The sequence below is a fragment of the Alligator mississippiensis genome, chromosome 1 (genome assembly GCF_030867095.1).
Source record: "Alligator mississippiensis isolate rAllMis1 chromosome 1, rAllMis1, whole genome shotgun sequence".
In the NCBI taxonomy this organism is placed as follows: Eukaryota; Metazoa; Chordata; order Crocodylia; family Alligatoridae; genus Alligator; species Alligator mississippiensis.
In genome coordinates this window covers 477,713,434-477,732,450 of record NC_081824.1, presented here as the reverse complement: position 1 = coordinate 477,732,450, position 19,017 = coordinate 477,713,434, and the positions used below count along the sequence as shown (strand labels likewise).

The following is a 19,017-nucleotide window of genomic DNA, read 5'->3' as shown; positions in this document are numbered from 1 at the left end:
CGGCGGCAACTTCGTCCCGGGTGCCTCCTCCGCGCAGGCGCGTGAAGGCGTCACTTCCGCGGTGGAACTCCCGCGCGGCGGCGGGAAGCAGCCGGGCTGCGGGTGAGTAGCGCGCTAGGGAAGGGAAGGGAAGGGAAGGGGGGGCACGCATATGTCACTTCCTCCCCCATTAAATCGCCCCTCCCCCACTACCCCTCCAAAGGACACCTCTCCCCCCAAAGTGACCTTGCCCCCCCAGCCCCCCATCTCCCTGCCCCTCCCCCATCTGCCCCCCCAAAGGGTGCCCCTCCCCCACCCCTAGGGCACCCCTCTGCCCCTCCCCCATCTGCCCCATTGCCCCGCAGGGGTCGGGCCGTACTCATCCCCCCGCCCCGGCGCCCCCCCAGGAGTCATGTCGACGCTGTTCCCGTCGCTGCTGCCACGGGTGACGGAGACGCTGTGGTTCAACCTGGACCGGCCGTGCGTGGACGAGAACGAGCTGCAGCAGCAGGAGCAGCAGCACCAGGCTTGGGTGAGCGCGGGGGGGGGCCGCTGCTCCCCTGCCCCGCGCCGCCCCCAGCCCGTCCAGGAGCGCCGGGTCGCGGCGCGATCTCTCCGTGCGGGGCCTCGGGGGCGACGAGTCGTCAGGAGGGCAGGGCTCGACCCCGCGCGGTCCTTGCTTGCCTGCCGCGCGGCGTGGTGAGCCGCGTGCCCCGTGCCGACGCCTCTCCCTCTTCTCCCCCCAGCTCCAGAGCATCGCGGAGAAAGACAATAACTTGGTGCCCATCGGGAAGCCGGCCTCGGAAGTAAGCGTCGCGTCCCGTCTCTCCGTGCTGCCGAGTTTCCCCTGTTCGGGGAGCACGAAGCCTTTGAGTTGCGGTGTTAACGCCTGCAGCGCGTCAGGCGTGTTATTTCCGTGCGCACACCTCTAGTGCGTGCTAGTGCAACAGATCGCACGCCTTCGTACCAAACAGCTGCTTTCCAAGGGCGTTTCCGGAGGGGCTGCTCGCACGTGGGTCCTTGGTGAGGCGGGGAGCAGGGTTGAGCTCCATTCGGTGGCTGCTCGAGTCTGCCCCAATGCCCTCCGCCGGCACATGGGACCTGCTGCCTGCCCCCGAGATGGGAGGGGAGCTCTTCTCCGCCCCCCTGCTCCAGTATGGACAGGAGGTCGTTCTGCCCCTGGGGGACCGTCCCCATGAGGAAAGGGGCAGTTGCGTCCCATTTCCCCGTGGGGTGAAGGGGGCATCTCTGCACCCTGACGAGACGTGGGCAGGTGATTGCAGGGTGGAACTAGAGGCCGTGGGAAACCTGCGGGTGCTGAGGGGTGGGTGAGGCCCGTGAGCTGGGCGTGGGTGCAGGGGTCCCTGGGCCGTGGGAGAGGGCTGGGCTCTGACCGCTGTGGTCGCCCCCATACCTACAGCACTACGACGAGGAGGAGGAGGAGGACGATGAAGATGACGAGGACAGTGAGGAGGACTCGGAAGATGACGAGGATATGCAGGACATGGACGAGATGAACGACTACAACGAGTCCCCGGATGATGGAGAGATCAACGAGGTACGTGAGGTGGGGCCAACTCAGCGTCCTCCCAGCGTGGGCAGGGGTCCTGCAGGGCGGCGGAGCACGTCCCCTTCCCCTGCCCTGCTGCCCTTCGCTCCCACAGGGCAGCGGGCTTCTGCTCATCCTGCTCTGGGTCTCCTGAGCCAGCCTTGGTCGCATTTACTGGGCTTTTCCCACGGTGAGGCAGCCTGCATAGAGCCCTCCCGGCTCTCCTTACAGGACCCCATCTTGGGGTACCTTGCCTCCCCCCTCCTGCTGACTATGCTTGCCTAAATGACAGGCGAACCCTGTCATCTGAGGTCATGTAGACCCTTGCCCATACAGCCATTGAGCCCAGACAGCCTTCCCCTCCCCCACCACATTGCAGTTCTCCCCAGGGTCCTTCCTGTCCCTGGGGTCCCTGTTAGCAGTGGGTTTGCTGGAGCCGAGGGAGCAGCTCCGTTGTTTCCTCTTTCCAAGGTGGACATGGAAGGAGCGGAGCAAGATCAAGACCAGTGGATGATCTGACGCAGCGGTGGCCTGGCCAAGCGGGAGGCTGCTGGCATCTGCTGCCTGAGACGCTGAAGGGTCGGGGGAGAACTCTTCCCCCAGCTTGGGGTGGGGGTTTCCAACAGGCCCCAGCTGCACGGGGCCCCGGAGGATGTGGTGGCACAAGTGTCATGGGAGCTAGATGCTGGCTGCATCCTGGGCTCTGCAGAGAGCCGACTGGAGGGAGGCTCGTGGTGCTGGCGCCTGGACCTATGCCCGGCCACTCCACACGGAGGCAGCGCTTGTTCCCCGCTGACCCTGCTGGGGTTGGAGGGGCAGTTGGCATGGGCCAGGCAGCAGGGCCTGGCTCTGAGTGGCCAGAAAACCCCATCCTAGAAGTGCTGGAGATCTTCTAATAAATTACTTTTTAAAGAAATGCCTTCCCGGTCTTTATTAGCAACATCAGAGCTCCAGGACTGCTGTGCAGGCCTTGCTGTGTGTTGTACGTAGCCAGTGAGACCATGTTTTCCCCTCTCCTGCAGCTCACAACCGACGGAGCTGTTCTGATGCTGAATTCTTCCCATAGCCTGCCCAGGGCTGGTTCCCACCACTCTCGTTATAATAATAATGCGGGGTTTCTAGCCTATGTGATCCATCAGGTTGATGTCCTGTTCTGTGGTGAATCAGAGCTGCTCAGCTGAGCCCCTAGGCACAGAGGGGCTAAGAGCGTTGCCCAAGGGGACTGGGCACAGTGATGCATGCTGGTGTTGGGGGAAGCACCCTGGGCACTGAGCAGCTCTCATGTAGAGTGGATCGTGGCAGCAGGGTTCGGGAAAACGGGGAGAGACCGAATGGTTCAAGTCGTGGTCAAAAAACACATCCTGGCTGCAGCTTCCTCCCTCGCCTTGGCCTACAGGTGAAGTGCTCCTGGCAGGGGCTGAAGGGATTTGTTGAGGGCTTTAGCGCTACCTGTTTCAGTGCAGTGCAGTGACTTGCCTGAGGCTATGCAGTGAGTCGCTGGCAGAGCTGGGAGCAGTGTCCAGGTCTCTTCGACCACGTGGCTTGGAAGAGAGGTCTCAGCCGGGGACGAGGGTGCCTCTCCCTTCAAGTCTCACAAGAGGGGAATAGAAAGGTTGCCTGTGCCAAGTGTCCAGGGGAAACAGGGGCCTGGCCATGAAGGCAAAGGGGCAGGGAGTGGATGGATGCTGTGTTCCCAGCTGCAATGGGTGCAAGGTATGTACATGTGTCTGTGCATGTATGTGTGCATGTGTATGCAGCCTACATGCCTAGCGAGGGAGATGTGCGCTCCAAGTGTCACACCTGGGTGTGTGGTTCGGACTTCCAGGGCAGCCTTGTTGGGGCAAATCTGGATTGACCCCAGGAGAACATCCTGAAGCCCCGTCCTTCCCGTCCCCCCCTTGGCACAGGAGGGAGCTCTCCCCTGGGGCCAGCCCAGATGAGGGGCAGGGGTGGCACCTGGGGGCTGTCTGTGCCCATGCACACCCCAGCACAGCGGGGCTCTGGCTGGCCCAGGGGCTCAGTGCAGGCCAGTGTAGGTGAGCTCGGCCATGCCATCAGGGATGGCCCGGAAATACTGCAGGCTGGTGCGGTGCGTCTTGCTCTGGTACTTGCCACAGGTCTTGACATACTGCAGGAAGTGGGGCGCCCCGGGGAAGATGACGTTATCGGCCAGCACGGTGGCCCCCTCAGCCAGCAGGTTGTGGTCTTCCAGCAGTTGCAGGTCCCGCAGGTAGCAGCGCTTCCAGTGGTCCATGAAGATGAAGTCGGCCTTGAGTAGGCCGTGCTTCTCCTTCAGCTGGGGAATCACCTCCTCCGAGGGGCCCACGATCAGCTCCACCTGCATGCAGATGGCATGGGGTCAGCGAAGGACTGGATCCCGTGACCCAGCTTGGTAACGTGCAGCCAGCTCTGGGGTGCAGCCCAGAGGAACACGCTGCTGGCATTTGGGACAGGGAGCCGGGGGGGGATTTCCTAGCCCAGGGAAAGCGAGGGGCAGGGGTGCTGACAGCAAGATCCTGGCTGCATTAGAAGCTGAGGGATTCTGCCTTCCCTGTGAACCCCCCGGGATCACTGCCTGGCACATGCAGCTGGGGCCTGGACCCAAGACCGGTCTGTACACCCTGCATGCATGGGCCAGCCCGTGGAGGTGCCAGCAGGAGCCACTCACAGTGTCCTCGTCGAAGCCGGCCAGGCGGATGACCTTCTCAGCCACGGCGGCGTTGCGGGGGTCCATTTCCACAGTGTAGAGCCGGGCGCCCATGGGCAGGCCCTGGGCCATCAGGATGGTGGCGTAGCCGCAGTAGGTACCCAGCTCCAGCACGGTGAGAGGGGTGTTCTCGTAGATCAGGCGGTCCAGGATCTTACCTGCCAGGAGATCACGGTGCCAAGCAAAGTCACCGCTCCCTGGTTCCCACCCTCGTGATGGGCATGCAGAGACCGGGGCCAGAAGGCACGTGGGGTGCAGGAAAATGGCAAGGCCAGAGATTTTTCTGCTGCCCTTCCCCACCCCAAGGAACTCCCTCCTGAGCTTGCTGTTCTCACCTAGCCATTGCATGAGGCCTGGCGTCCACCCCACAGCGTCCAGCAGGAGGCAGCACGCTCTCTTGCACACGTGTGCACACACCAGCTCCCTCATCACCCAGGGGAGCTTTTAGGCATGGAGCAGGGCTGCAGGACATGCTCCCAACTCCTGCCTGGCAAGCCTCAATGATCTGGGACCCGGAGAACTAGAAGTGGGGTAAGTCCAGCCCAGTGGAGCCGATTGGCCCTGTGGTCCCAGGAGCCAAGGGCATCACTCTCCCGGCCTTGCTTGCGCGGCTGGCGCAGCATCTTGCTCCGCAAGCTGTCCTGGGGGCCGGGTCCCTGCTTCCGACTGTCCTGTTTCTCCCCCAGCCTGGGATCTCACTCACAGGGCTGGGCATCCAGCTGAGCCCACTGCGCTGCCCTGCCTGCCATGGAGCCAATGGGTGCTGAGTTCAGGGGCTGTTATAGTGTCCCCAGAGTGAGGGTTTTATGGTACCATCCTCAGATGCCAGTCATAGGTGCAATGCAAACCCCTTGCAAGTCCTGAGCAAGACTCCAGCTTGGGTACCCTCTGCTCTCTTTGCCTGCCTCTAGTTCCCGGGTGAGCAGCTATTCACTCCCCACTTCCTATCCCAACCCCCTGTGCTGAGTCGTTGTGTGCCACCAGCTCCCACCCCAGAAGCAGCTGCATCCGAGCAGTTGCAGCCAGAAAAATTGCCCCGCTCCCCTCCCGCGAGGCACTGCATAGCAACCCAGCTTGCTAAAAAGCCGCTGGCTCATTAAAGATGAACGAAGCGGCTGCAAGTTTGATCACAGGAGAAATGTCCTCGGGGGCAGTGAGATGATGCTGAGAAAGGGACAGCGTCATAAGAAAATGCTTCCAGTTTGGGTGTGTTTATGCAGCCAGGGTTTGAGACGACTCCACCAGTTCCCCGCTCTGAAGGTCTGGGAGCACAGCGTAGGCAGCGTGATCCCACCTCGTGGGCAGCCGGGGAGCGGGGGAGCCTTACCTTTCTGGGGCCCGATGTTGCTGAGATACTCGCGGTGGTTGGCCCAGTGGTCAAAGGTCTCCAGGATGTGCTGGGGGTCTCCGGGGATGGCATGCGTGAGCACGTACTGGAAGGCGCGCTCCTCCCGGGAGATGCCGGTGGCGTGGTCCCGCAGCCAGCGCAGCAGCACGGCCCGGTAGAAGAGCAGGAAGTAGTGGCGGTAGCGGATCAGGAGGGTCACTATGAAGGGGATGAAGGCCAGGGCGATGGCAGGGGACACCATCTCGGTGACCTGGGGAGCAAGGCAGGGAGGCGAGAGGCTGGGAGAAGGGTCAGGCTGGGAGCAGACGCACACAGTGCACACGTCCCCTCCATCAGGGGCTGGCCCACGGGACAGGATAACAACCTACTGCTGCTGCCAGCTCTCTCCCCCCTGCTCCCTGCTTTTGGGAGCCTGGCAGGTGCTTTCTGGTTGTGTTTCACCATGCACTGGAGGCACGTGGACCCTGTGGCACACAGGGAAACTGAGGCAGGGGGAAAGGAAGGGCCTTCAGTGGATGAAGAGGGGCTGACATCTGTATTTAGGCCTGTGGCCCATGCTGGCCTGGCAGCCCCCGAGCGTGACGCCAAGGTTGTGCCCAGGCCAGCATCAGCCAGGGCTGTAACCAGACCCAGCCTGGGCCAGCAGCTCCGATTGCACCTTCCCTGTGACCGCAGGGCTGGGAGCCTCTGAAGCCAGGGGCTACAGTTACAGGCAAGGCTGAGCCGCTCACTGCACAGGGGGCCAGTGCTGTGCTCAGGTAGCACCATCGTGGGCACGGCCTCCATGCCCCTGGCTGCAGCAACTGGGCAACTCTGTAAGGTGAGCGAGCCCCCCAGGGCCTCCAAGCCTGAAGCCCAGAGCAGCTTGCTCGAGGCTCTTTGCAGAAGGGCTGGGGCAGGGATCCTTCCTGCCCGGTGGTGCGGGGGGTATCACCTGGCCCAGCAAGCAGGAGGAGGCTGTTCCCATCTCACATGAGAGCAGATTCCCCTGGCACGCTGACCCACCGTTCCTTTGGGGGTACTAACACAGGCACACACATGCATATGCACATGTGGAAGCACACGCACGCACACCCACACACATGTAAGTACTCACATGCACATACATGCTCACACCCTCACACACACAAGCATGTGAACATGAACACACATAAGCATGCCCATGCACACACATGCCCACACCTGCAAACATGCACACATAGAAGCGTGTACATGCACACACCCACGCACAGACATGCATCAGCATGCATAGGCATGTACTTACTTGCACATACATGCACACACACGTGTAAGCATGCACATACACTCCCATGCATATACATGCACACACACAAACACATACATGCTCATACCTGCATGAACACGCGTGCACACATGCGCACGCACACACACACATGCCCATACTCGTGTGCCTCCGATTCATACGCAGAATCCCTGGTTCCCACGTGCACTCAGGAAAACCCCAGCCCCTCAGGGTCTTCCTCTGGAGGCCGCTCCCAAAACTGCCGCATGCTGTGTCGTCCCCACCCCTGCAGCCCAGGGTGGTGGGGAAGACCCTGGGTGCCACCAGCGCCACCCAGCTCAGCCAGGTCCCAGGTGTGCATTTGGCCCCAGGGGGCCGGTGGAGGCTGGGCACAAATGAAATTGGACCCCTGGGCTGCTCCAGCTTAGGGCAGGGTCTGTCTCACACACACACACACACACACACACACACGCACCCTATATTCCTCACTTCCCACCCCTCATGTCCAGCCACACACACATGCACATGCACACACCCCACACGCGCGCACACACACACGCAGAGCTGTATTCCTCACTCCCCACCCTTCTTGTTAGTTGAACACACACACGCACGCACACACACATCTGTAACCCTCACTCCCCAGCCCCCCATCCAGCCCCCCAGCAGATGAACCCAGGTCTCGCCCATGGCACCCCTGCACCCCAGACCCAGGGGTCCTTCCCCTTGCCTCTCTGGGCCTCTGCCCTGATCCCTATTTCCCATGGGCAGCATGAAGCCACCTGCCACCTCCTACCTGCCTGCTCCGGGCAGCCTCCAGGTGCTGGCCCCGCTTCGTGCGCTGGCCGTGAGAGCCCGGGAGCTCCGTCAACCTCGCCACCCTCTCAATTATTAATGGTGCCACCTGAGCCACTGCAAGCTGCTCCACTCAGGTTACGGCCCCACCCTGGCAGGTCTGTGGGTTCCCCAGCTGGATGCACCTCAGCCATCTGCCAGGGGCCAAGCACATAGGGCAGACGCTTTGTGCCAAGCTCCTGAATGTACCTGGCTCATGTGGTCTGCGCTGGGCACAAGCCGAGGTGCAGGGGGCAGGTGCACGGCAAAGCCAGGGCAGGCCAGGCAGCCCCAGACACCCCACCCTGCACAGGGGAAGCAGGGGGACCAAGGTCCAGCTGCTGTAATAGGGTGTTAATATACACTGGAGAGATACCAGGCAGCCACCCCCAGCTACCCCAGGGCAAATGTGGTGGCCGTGCACGTGCCCCTATATACACAGCAGGGGAGGGGAAGCTTTTCCCACCAGACATGGGGCTTCCTCTATCAAGCGACCCCCCACCCAGTTGGGATGGGGTTTCCCCAGGCTCCACTCCAAGCAGGGTTAACACTTGGGACAGACCAGCCCCTCCGCTACAAAATAGTGGCAGTCCTGCAGCACCCCATCCATCCACCCCAGTCAGGGGGAGTGGGTCACCCCCAGTTCCCCAGGAGCAGAGGGGTGTTTGCAGAGCTCGGAGCCCAGATGCCTGGGTTTGGGCTCTGCCTCAGGCTGCCAATGGGCACGGCAACAACCCCCTGCTGAAAGGAGATCGACTGCATGGGGGGGGCCCTGCAGAAAAGCCAGCACCAACGGCAGGGGTCTGCTTCATGCCCAGGCAGCCTGGGGGAGCATGGGACCCCTCCTCCCCATCAGACGGTGGGAGACACCCACGCACCAAGGGCCCATGGTTGCACGGGCCGAAGAGGGCCACGTTCATAAAGACTTGAGCGTGACCTGACTCCTGAATCCCCGGGCAGGAGGAAGCTGTCCAAGATCCCAAATTTGCTTGGCCTGCTGGAGAGCCTCACGTGCCGGCCCACATGCACACATAGCTTGTGTGCACAACCCCTCGGAGGAACGAAGTGCTTGGAAACGTGTTTCAGACGACCATGTTTAATCTCCAGACAGCTCAGCAAGCACAAGGCCACGGGGCTTGACCACGGACCAAGCAAAGAGTTTGGGGGGAATCTTTTGAGGCCACGGGTTGTAGGCAGGCCGCCTCATGCTGGAGACCTTAATGAGACCTACTGAGCTTGGAAGGAGAGATTTTGAGATGGGCTTTGAAGAAGGAGAGGGTCGACTACTGCGAGGTGTTGGTGGAAGATGCTGCTTTCCATGGGCTACAGGACGGAGGGATCAGGCAGGGAGGGCTGGCAATTATCCCATAGCTCGTCAGCACCTCCTGTTGGCTGGTACTTGGCCACGTCGGCTTCTCCAAATAGGTGGAGGTAACACAAGCACGGGGGAAAGGACTGGAGTGGAGAAGATGCTCCTGTCCCATTAGGTGAAGAAGGAGCAAGGGCAGCAGGTGCTAAGCATAGTCATTGTGTGTGGGCGATGCACATGTGAGGTCTGCGGGGACAAGACCTTCCCGGGCCATTTCTGCCCACCCTCTGTGTGCCAGGATGGGGCCCCATGCTACCCTTTGCACCTGATCTACCTTGCAGAGCCCTGGACCAGTGGGGAGCTCCACCGACTTGACTGCATGGTACCAGGGGCTGGATCTGGCTTGTTGGCTGGGGTGGAGTACCCCTGGTTTATCAGGTGCATAGGTGGTCAACATCTCTCCCACACACAACCATTTTGTCTATTATCACATATCACTCAACAAATCTTGCTTGCATTTTCTCTGGGGCCATCATAACTGCACGTCATTCAGGAAAGCAACTAATATGGTTTGAATGTTCTGCAGCAATGAGAAGAGACAGGACCAAAGAGGAACCCAAGTCATACTTACAAACCTTCCACTCTTCGGTTCCTGCTTTATTTAGTAGAAATTGTTTTACTGGTTCAGAGTGCCACATCTAGATTGAGATGTCCAATTTGTAGCATGAAAGCATAATAGAAATGAGCTACAAACCAGCCCATTGTTAAGACTGCAGGTGCAGTAATGAGAAATCAGGTACGATCACAAAAAAACACAAAAGCTGGAGTAGTAGATATTCCTGCTGAGAACTGGGTGAGGAAAGGAGGTGTGAGGATCATGCGGAGTTTGGTATTCAGCTTTTTTTCTTTAGTGAGCAAGTCCATGCTGTGTTTCTTGTAAGCTTCAGACTGCATCCGCAGCTCATTATATGCCTGCTCACTTCCCTCCAGCCGTCGCTGCAGCTCCTGGACTCTCAGCCCGCTATCCACTACTGCTGCTCGCCTCTCAAAGCGCTCATCAGCAGTTTGCTTAGCCTTCTCTGCAGCCTCCAACTTCTTCTCCAGCCACCGGACCTCCCGTTGCTTCTCCTGCAGCATTTTGCCCCTGTCCATGGCCAAATGCAAGAGCTCTTCCTTCTCCCAGCTCACCCTGTCCAGCTTGGCCTGCAACTCATTGCCCTCAACTCTTTGCTGCTTTTCTGCCTGCTCCAGCTGTGCAATCACTTGCTGGTACTTCTCCAGGGTTTGGACCTGGCTTCCCAGTGAATGAACTTCCCTGGCATGATCACTGGCGTGTTGGCTCTGAGCGTCCAGCGGCTCCTTCTCTCGCTCCTGAGCTCTCTGTCTCTTGAGCCCAGGTCTCCTTTAAGGCATCCAGTTCTTGAGAGACCATCTTCTCCTGGGAAGCTAGCTGACGTATCTCGGCCTCCTTCTCCCTAAGAGCCTGGCTGAAGAGACTCTGGTTCTCCTGTCTGAGATGCTTATTTTCCTCCCTCAGCTGCTTGTTCTGATGCTTGTGCTCATCCTTGAAGTAGATCATGTCCTCGTGCATGGCAGCCAGGTCCATATAGCGCTCCTCCAGCTGTTGAGCCCGCTGGGTCTGGCTTTTCAGGTTTGCAGCATCCTTCCTCCTCAGCTCCTCCAGCTCCACATTGAGCTGCTCCAGTGCCTTGCAACGCATTTGGGCTTCGTTGCCTCGTTTCTTTAGTATGCAGATGAGCTGAGACTGCTCATGGAGGCGGGAATGTAGAAAAGCCTTCTCCCCTGCAGGGAGCTCATGGAGCTTCTCCAAGGCCTTACAGAGATCTGCTAGGTCTCCTGTTTCTAATGCAGTTTCTGCTGGAACATTTGAGAGACAGGCCATCACTGGGCTCCCCTCGTCCTGAGGCATGGAGGTGCTGTTTCTCACTGAGCTGAACTCACCCACTTTTGCAGCCACTTCTGGTAGCAACGTTGAAACGAGTTCCCCGCAGCCAGCGGTCCTCGTTTCCTGGCCCGCAGCGCTGCGACTGGCCGAGGGGCTCTGGGAATACTGTCGCATCACAGGGGAGAAGCCCTGGACGTCCTGGAGCAGGTCGCAGCCCACACACACGTCCCATGTCTTTGCCTTGCAGAAGCACAGCACAGCTCCCTGCCGTACAGATGCAATGTTAAGGAAGGTATGAGGAAACAGGTCTAGAGAATTAGACTAGTGCTTATCCAAATCCATTTATTTGAGGAAACCTTTGCGGGTATTTTTTTTTGTTGGCTGTGTGACTCCAAGCAAATAAAAACTGTTTTCTTAAAGAAAGGAATAAAGTTGGAGGCAATTCCATAGACAGCGTTCTTCCACCCTCTCTCCTGGCCACATTGATATTAAAGCTACAGTTTATCTTGACAATTCAAAGCGAAGCTTATTGCACTAGCCTTCTAATTGATGTTAAAATCCTTGACGATGTATCGTTTCTAGTAATGAGAAGTGATTGTTTCTTTTACACAGCTTGGCCTTCTAGTCGTGTAAGGACTCGAACTGCTAATAATTATTACTGCAAGCAGAGGCCAGCGGAGGCAAGGATCTATGTGGGCGATATTCTTCATTGCCCCAGCTGCACAGCTGGGGCAGACAAGCTTTCAAATCCATTGCATTCGTTTTCAGATCATAAATCCTTGCTTCACATTTCCTGGACCATCATGGCTACAGCATCACTTCAACACCACTGCAAGCAGAACTGTTTCATACTTAGAGTTGGTTTGGGAAGCCTAGCGACCTGGACTCTAACTTTAGCTTCTTGTATAAACTTAGGTATGCCACCTCCGTTTCCTCATCTGAAAAATAGGGGGAAATGTTGTTACAGTATAGCAGTGTTGCCATCTCTCATGATTTTTGGCACTGTTCGTCAAGTCTAAGCTTCAGGAATGTGAAAAATGTAGCTATTTCTTTTATACATACATATATATACATATATATATATATATATATATATATATATATATATATGTATGTACGTATGTATGTATGTGAAAGAGCTGAGTTGTTCACATTCCCAAAGCATAGACTTTAGAACAGGGATGTCCAACCTTTTTGAATGCGGGGTCGGATCATGAACATTTTATCACCTATTTGGCCGGCGAGCCGTATTCAAACACCCTCTGTCCTGGGCCAGAGAGACCCTGCCTGTGTAGCCCTACTGCACCTGCCTATTACTGCAAGGTTCATGGTAGCTGCTGGTGGTGGGCAGGGGCAGGAGGGACCCATTCTGCATCCAGCCCCAGAGACTGCAGGGGAGAAATAAATAGCTCCGCATCTCCATCCCCCGAGCAGCGCAGCCCCATGAGCCGGCGCTGCCCGAGGGGGGCTAGAGCGAGGCGGCTGCTGCACCGCAGCCCCTCACCCACCTGCCCGCATGGCCCCGCTCACCATGGTGCCTGCGCACGCAGCCCCGGTGGCCTCAGCACTGCAAGCCCAGAGTACGGGGTCCGGCAGACACCGGCTCCCAGTGCCTCACCCCGCAGAGGTCACGCCAGGACCCTGCCTGCCAAGGCCCCCCCCCTGTGCTGGCTTCCCACGTGCTGCTGGGGACAGGAGGAGGCCAGCCAGGTTGGCACCAGCCAGCAGAAGCGGTGGCGGAGCCGTGTGCCACTCAGGGCTGCCCGGTACAGGTAGGGGGAAAGCGCAGCTGAGCCCCTGCTGCTCTGGCTGGGATCATCCTGTCCCGAGCAGTACTCGGCTACTCCGCTTCCCACACGCACCACGTCGGCAACGTCGAGCTGACGCGGTGCGTGTGGGAACCTTGTCCCTTCCCCAGCCCTTCAGCAGCCATTAGAAAGCTGCTGGGGGGCCGGGGGAGGGACAAAGGGTGGGAATGAAAGTAAACCGTGTTTACTTTTGTTTCCTGTTGCAGCACCGCGGGCCTCAGAAAATGCCTTGGCGGGCTGCGTGGCGGCCCACGGGCCGTATGTTGGACAAGCCTGCTTTAGAACAACGCCAATAATCATGAGAGCTGGCCATACTGGTATAGTCCTCAAACCAGGACGGGGGCTCGATCATGCAAGTGTGAAAAGAGCAGTATATGCTCTAAAAAGTTTCCAATCTTTTCTGATAGGTGATCACAGCAGATCGATGAGTAAAGGTGATATAAGAATAGGCTAAATGTTAATCTACATAAAACCATCATGTTAATAATCAGCAATTGCTAACAGCATGACTTACTCTGTCTTTAGGCTGGGAATAGAAGTAGGATGAGTAAAGCAAGAAGAGGGCATAGGGCAGAGGAATGAGGTGGGGGGCAGAGGGAAGTAGGCAAGTAGAAGACAAACCCAGGCAAGGTACCTGCTTCTTCAAAGCCCAGCACTATATGGTGGGCAGGATCAACCTGCAAATGGTCACATCTAAGTAAAGGAGGTTGTAATTACTGACCATTGCTTCTGCTCTCCCTAGCTCCTGCCAAAATGGCAATGGTTTTGAGGGGAAAGAGGAAGGAGAGGACCAAGTTTCAGGTGTCTGCTCTGTGTGGTATGTGGGGGAAACCGAGATGGAGCGAATGGATTGAGCAGAGGAAGAAGGAAAGAAAATATTTCCTTACCAGTTAGTTTATTTTCTCTGGCTCTTATCTGCCACTGTTACTCTGGGCTTTCTGTCCCCATGGAGATACGGGGCTGAATCAAACTCCAGTCACTCCCCAGCTCCTGCCTTCCTCTGCCCTGTTTGGAAAGATATAGGCCTTGCCTGTGCAAGCATTAACAATCCAGCTAGACGACTGTAGGAGTGCTGCAGTGTACTGATGCTATGCAACAGGTAACGGGATGTTGTATTATATCAGGTACAAGCATGACTGTCATATTGAATGAAATAGTTTGAATGTTTGTGAAGGTTGCCCATTAGCCAGTTTCAGGAAGAAGATAAGATTTATCTCCTTATCTAGTTCATTGTTTTGGGACTATGTGCAAAAGGTCCTGACTTTGCTTAAAGTCTTAATTTAAATTTCATCTTTTAGAAGTCTTTTACAAAGAGAGCAAATATCCTGAATTCCAAGAGATCAAACCCTGAGGCCTTTTGACCAGGTTGGTAAGAAAAGGGCATTTGCAGTGATATGGAAGTTTCCCAAAGGTAATTTAAAATGCTCAACAAAGGTAAAAGAATCTGTTGAGTAAGATCCGAGCCCAAATTTGGGAGCAGTGACATATTGAGTAGGAGGAGCCCACTGACGGCAGCTCACTCAATAAAAATGGTAACTTACTGTCCCAATTTGGAGGTGACTATACTTGTAGACCAATGAAGGAAAAATCGCAAGTATAGCCCGGGTCAGACTGATCACCTGAACTACCCTCTCCGTGAACACGAATCTCTTAGTTCACGCTGAAGCCGCGGAGCACCTGAAAGGGACTGAAGGAAGGGGACTTAGTCCTATCACTGCTGAGGCCAGCCTATTGAATCGTATTGCTGAGCCCATTTCATTGAACCGTACTACTGAGGCCAACCCATTGAATCGTACTACTGAGGAATGAAACCATATTTTGGTATTTGGCTTCTTGGAATTCTAGGATTGTAAGTATATTATGAAAAATAATAGTATTGATTCAAATTTAACTTTTAGTTGTAATTGTAGTTGTTTTTGTAACACATTCTTATAGTATTGTTTGGGAAGGAAGTGCATTCGGAGCATTGTTTCTGATATATGTAATTATTGTGTTTTTAATGTTTGTGGTGTTTCTTAAAGCTAAGCAGTGTTATATACGTAGCAAAGAGTTTTGAAATAAAATTGTGTTGTATAAATTAAGTGTGTAATCATTGTGAAATCGTGCAATCAGTTAACTACTCCCCCAGCCAGTGCATCAAAACGAATCAGTAAATTGTGTGGGATTTTCTCTATTCCATAACCCACTAGAGACAATGACCATCTTGCAGGAATTCCTGTTTTAAGCACAGACACACAGGGAGAGGGAGATTTTTTTAAATGCCTATGTGGCCACATGCAGAGGTTTAGACAAAGAACTTTAGATAGATTAAACGAAGTAAGAAATGTGGCAGAGACCAGGAAACCTGCCAAAACTGGACCGAGGATGAATAGAGAAAGGCTGAGGAGGTTTCATTGTTTTAGGAAAAATATAAGGTGCATGCAGAAGTTTGGGGCTAGGTCTGTTGAGTCTCTGGAAGTCAGGAGAAGGCGATACAGTGAGAAATTTGCGGGGAGGGGATGGTAAAAATAAAACGAGAGAAATGGGTCCTTTGCCAATGCCAGTGAAATAGTGTTAGAGCCATGGCAGGGCGAGCATTACCAGGATGACCCTCACTGTAAGTCCCTGATCATGCTTTTAACCATTTCATTGTGTGGGTGCTGTCGTTAGTAAGCGTGGCCAGCTCATGTCCAGTTGGTGTTTTGCTACAGGAGTGAGAACGCTCCAAGTGACCACTACTGGCCTTGGGATGGACTGAATGAACTTCAGCTGAATCACTGGCGTGCTCATGCAAATTCCTACAAGATACAACCTAGAGGAGTGGAGGCTGCCGGGACGAGCTGGGGACAGCGCCTGCTACAGCTCTGCCCCTTGCCCCCAGTGTCCAGCTCGCCTCCTGAGACCCGCCGGGCTCGGGGGCCATGGGGAACGGGGCGCGGTGCCTGGCACAGGCAGTCGGCAGCACAGCCTCGGGGGGGCCTCGGCAGGCGGGATCCTGTGACACGTGTCCTGGCTGACTGCCAGATCCCGTGCTCTGGGCTTGCAGTGCTGAGGCTGCTGGGGCTGCATGCGTGGGCACCATTGTGAGCGCGGCCCTACGGCTGAGGGGCATGCTTATAGGATGCAGCATGCTTATAGGATGCAGAAAAACCTGCCGCATGCTTATAGGCTCGGCAGTGCTACACTGGTTAGCACTACAGATAAAAGGGACTTGGGGGTCATGATTGACCACAAGATGAACGTGAGCCTTCAGCATGATGCTGCTGCTAGGAAAGCGAGCAAAACTCTGGCTTGCATCCATAGATGCTTCTCAAGCAAATCTGGACGTCATTCTCCCCTTGTACTCAGCCTTGGTGAGGCCGCAGCTGGGGTACTGCATCCAGTTTTGGGCGCCACAATTCAAAAAGGATGTGGAGAAGCTTGAGAGGGTGCAGAGGAGAGCCACATGCATGATCAGAGGTCAGGAAAACAGCCCTTATGATGAGAGGCTGAGAGCCATGGGACTCTTCAGCCTGGAAAAGCGCAGGCTCAGGGGTGATCTGGTGGCCACCTATAAATTTATCAGGGGTGCTCATCAGGATATGGGGGAACGTCTGTTCACCAGAGCGCCCCAAGGGATGACAAGAGCGAACGGTCACAAACTCTGCTGCGACCGATTCAGGCTGGACATAAGAAAGAACTTCTTCACTGTCCGAGCCCCCAAGGTCTGGAATAGACTGCCGCCGGAGGTGGTTCAAGCACCCACTTTGAACACCTTCAAGACACATTTGAGTGTTTATCTTGCTGGGATCCTATGATCCCTGCTGACTTCCTGCCCCTGGGGCAGGGGGCTGGACTTGGTGATCCTCCGGGGTCCCTTCCAGCCCAAATGTCTGTGAAATAAACCAGCAGCTCCCATGAACCTTGCAGGAGGGCTGCACAGGCAGGGTCTCTCTGGCCCAGGACAGAGGGTGTAAAGGGGTGTTTGTCTTGGGTTATAACAACTGGCTGGCTGTGGTGTTAGCTGACAGCACTGCCCATATGGGACCCAAACCCAGCCATGAGACAGAGACACTGGGAATGGCCCCAGGAGACAAAAGTCCTAGTCCTGCCCTGACTCCCCGTCGGCATTTGAGGTTGCACTTGGCATATGATGGCAGCACCTGCACGTGTCAGGTTGTACCTTCCACATTATGACTATACCTGATGGGTGAGGGTCCATATTGATACCACAGTATTATTACATAGTAATCAAATGGTGATGTTGAACTGGTGAGTTGTTTTTAACTTCACCTGTGTCTGCCAAACTAGTTTTTATATGACTAAAATTAAGGCCCTGGAGATGAAACGTGATGGAAAAGGTTGTTTCTACAGCCAGTTTCATCAGGTCAAAGGGGCTTAATCATAGACATCCCAAGCATTTCTTGCTGAGATAGGATCGGACCATGATGACGTTATTTACTTCTGCCAAGTTTGTTGGCTCAGCAGGGCAGCCACGCTAGCCGGATACTCGTCACTGCTTGACGAAATTAAAACCTTCACAACAAACAAAGGAAAAGATGCTGGCTTCATGGACGATGATGCATGGCTGAATGACTTGACATCCTAGTTGACATCACCAAGTATCTTGCAGATTTGAATATAGGACTACAGGGTAAGGTTCAATTTGTCAACAGACTGTATGAACACATCCAATCCTTCATTCGTAAGCTGGAATTGTTTCAGAAACAGTTGAATAAGAAGAATGTCACCCATTTCACAATACTATTAACAAGATGTGCTGAGACTGTGACCCATGACAAGTATTTTGCACTGGTCGGCCGTCTGCTGGATGAATTCAAACAAAGATTTCTGGATTTCCGGGAACACAGTGATGAGCTGAAGCTGTTTGCAGATCCATTTGGAGCGGATGCCACCGATGCCCCGACACGTTCCACATGGCACCAATTGACGTCCCAAATAACGGTGCCTTGAAGAGAGCTTTTGCAGAACATGACCTACTGACATGTTCTAGTCACTATGTTACGTGGCACTCTTTCCCAAATCTCTTGAATCATGCACTTCGGTTCATTGCGCTGTGTGGCAGCACGTATTGCTGTGAGCAGCTTTTCTCAAGAATGAAGAACATAAAAGCAAAATCAAGATCACTTTTGACAGACGGACATTTATCTGGAATATGCACATCGCCACATCAAGTGTGCCAGCAGATACTGATAACTTGTGCAAGCAAAAACAATGCCAGGTATCACACTAAAGACATCAGTGTTCATTGTAGTTTTCAGAAAGTTAATAAGAGTAGACTTGTACACATTGTTTTTACACTGTTTCTGTACACTTACAGTGTGGGTTGGAGCATGCTTGGTTTCTTGAGACTTGACAACAGTTGTATTGCCACCTGTCTCTTTTTTTGCCTGGATAGTTCCTGTTGTAACCGAATGTCCCTAATTATGAACCTCACTGCATAGCTGTGCTGTATGCTTGTTTAACACTGAACAATATGTTCAAGAATAGAGCATGAACGATCTGGGCTCCAACGTCAATTTGGAGCAGGTCAAAATCTTTGTAAAAATCCTGTCCAGTGTTTGGATTGTGTTTTCTTCTGTTTCTCTTTGTGCGGGATTGGGGCTTCAACTTGTTGCTACTTGTTCAAGATATGTTACTAACAAGTTATTAATTCAGTAAAAGTAAATCTTCTTGAAGATTATTATCAACAATGCCCATATTTTGGTGCGTTGATTAGTTTCCACTGGCTGATATCTTTTCCACCTTTGATCTGTCGACTTGCATTATGCCTCTTTCATTCATTGAGTAGTGAGTAGAAACGAAAGTGTTTATTTTAGTCAAATGTTTGGTATTATTTCTTTCTTGCTTTTATATTGTGTTTATTTTGGATTTTAAACCACATTTCCAGACCCATTTGATTGTCACAGCCTGCAACTTCATTAGTGTCAAAGGTCACGTGACATCACTTTCTGATGTGATACCACTTCCCGTGATGGCTCGCCGGCCTAAAAAGTTCGTGATCCAGCCCCACATTCAAGAAGGTTGGACACCCCTGCTTTAGATGATCATACAGCTCAAAGTCCTTCTTCATCTACAACAGTCTCATTCGTGGAACCTTATATTCAAAGTCACATCCTTTCAATCTCAATACATTGCATAAACAAACAGTGCTGTTATGCCATTCAACTGAGAATCTGAATTAATTAACAACAATAACTTCCTCGCCCAAACTGTTAATACAAATGCAATGATAACCTATACTACGAACTATAGATGAGTTAAGCAAGTCATTTCTCCTTATCATGTGGTTGCATCTGGCAAGATTTTGATTCAAACACATGTCCTCTAGGTCAAGGGCATGGTCTTCACAAAC

At 54.4% G+C, this 19,017-nt stretch overlaps 3 protein-coding genes across 3 annotated transcripts; 1 reads left to right on the top strand and 2 right to left on the bottom strand.

Moving 5' to 3' along the window:
* The first annotated feature begins 20 nt into the window (after positions 1-20).
* Positions 21-2,444, top strand: ANAPC15 (anaphase promoting complex subunit 15). The gene is made up of 5 exons (XM_059723025.1): positions 21-102; positions 387-511; positions 726-785; positions 1,400-1,537; positions 2,000-2,444. The coding sequence occupies exons 2-5, from the start codon at positions 392-394 to the stop codon at positions 2,045-2,047; spliced, it is 366 nt and encodes a 121-aa protein (XP_059579008.1). The 5' UTR covers positions 21-102; positions 387-391; the 3' UTR covers positions 2,048-2,444.
* A 1,073-nt stretch (positions 2,445-3,517) lies between these two features.
* Positions 3,518-5,824, bottom strand: TOMT (transmembrane O-methyltransferase). Its single transcript, XM_006272579.3, has 3 exons — positions 5,563-5,824; positions 4,197-4,393; positions 3,518-3,866 (listed from the first exon to the last, which is right to left on the bottom strand). Exons 1-3 carry the CDS (start codon positions 5,822-5,824, stop codon positions 3,546-3,548), a joined length of 780 nt encoding a protein of 259 aa, XP_006272641.2. The 3' UTR covers positions 3,518-3,545.
* Positions 5,825-8,760: 2,936 nt separating this feature from the next.
* Positions 8,761-11,312, bottom strand: LOC102568938 (coiled-coil domain-containing protein 89). Its single transcript, XM_006267504.4, is given in 2 exon segments — positions 8,761-10,353; positions 10,355-11,312. Coding segments are annotated over 2 exon segments (1,287 nt in total). The 5' UTR covers positions 11,050-11,312; the 3' UTR covers positions 8,761-9,761.
* Between the last annotated feature and the right edge of the window lie 7,705 nt (positions 11,313-19,017).

Bases quoted from the DNA above. Each gene is read 5' to 3' on its own strand.
- ANAPC15 (XM_059723025.1), top strand. From the start codon at position 392: ATGTCGACGCTGTTCCCGTCGCTGCTGCCACGGGTGACGGAGACGCTG. The intron at 786-1,399 runs GTAAGCGTCGCG...CCATACCTACAG, and splicing joins TCGGGAAGCCGGCCTCGGAA to CACTACGACGAGGAGGAGGA. The intron at 1,538-1,999 runs GTACGTGAGGTG...CCTCTTTCCAAG, and splicing joins ATGATGGAGAGATCAACGAG to GTGGACATGGAAGGAGCGGA.
- TOMT (XM_006272579.3), bottom strand. From the start codon at position 5,824: ATGGTGTCCCCTGCCATCGCCCTGGCCTTCATCCCCTTCATAGTGACC. The intron at 4,394-5,562 runs GTAAGGCTCCCC...ATCTCCTGGCAG, and splicing joins CAACATCGGGCCCCAGAAAG to GTAAGATCCTGGACCGCCTG. The intron at 3,867-4,196 runs GTGAGTGGCTCC...ATCTGCATGCAG, and splicing joins CCGGCTTCGACGAGGACACT to GTGGAGCTGATCGTGGGCCC.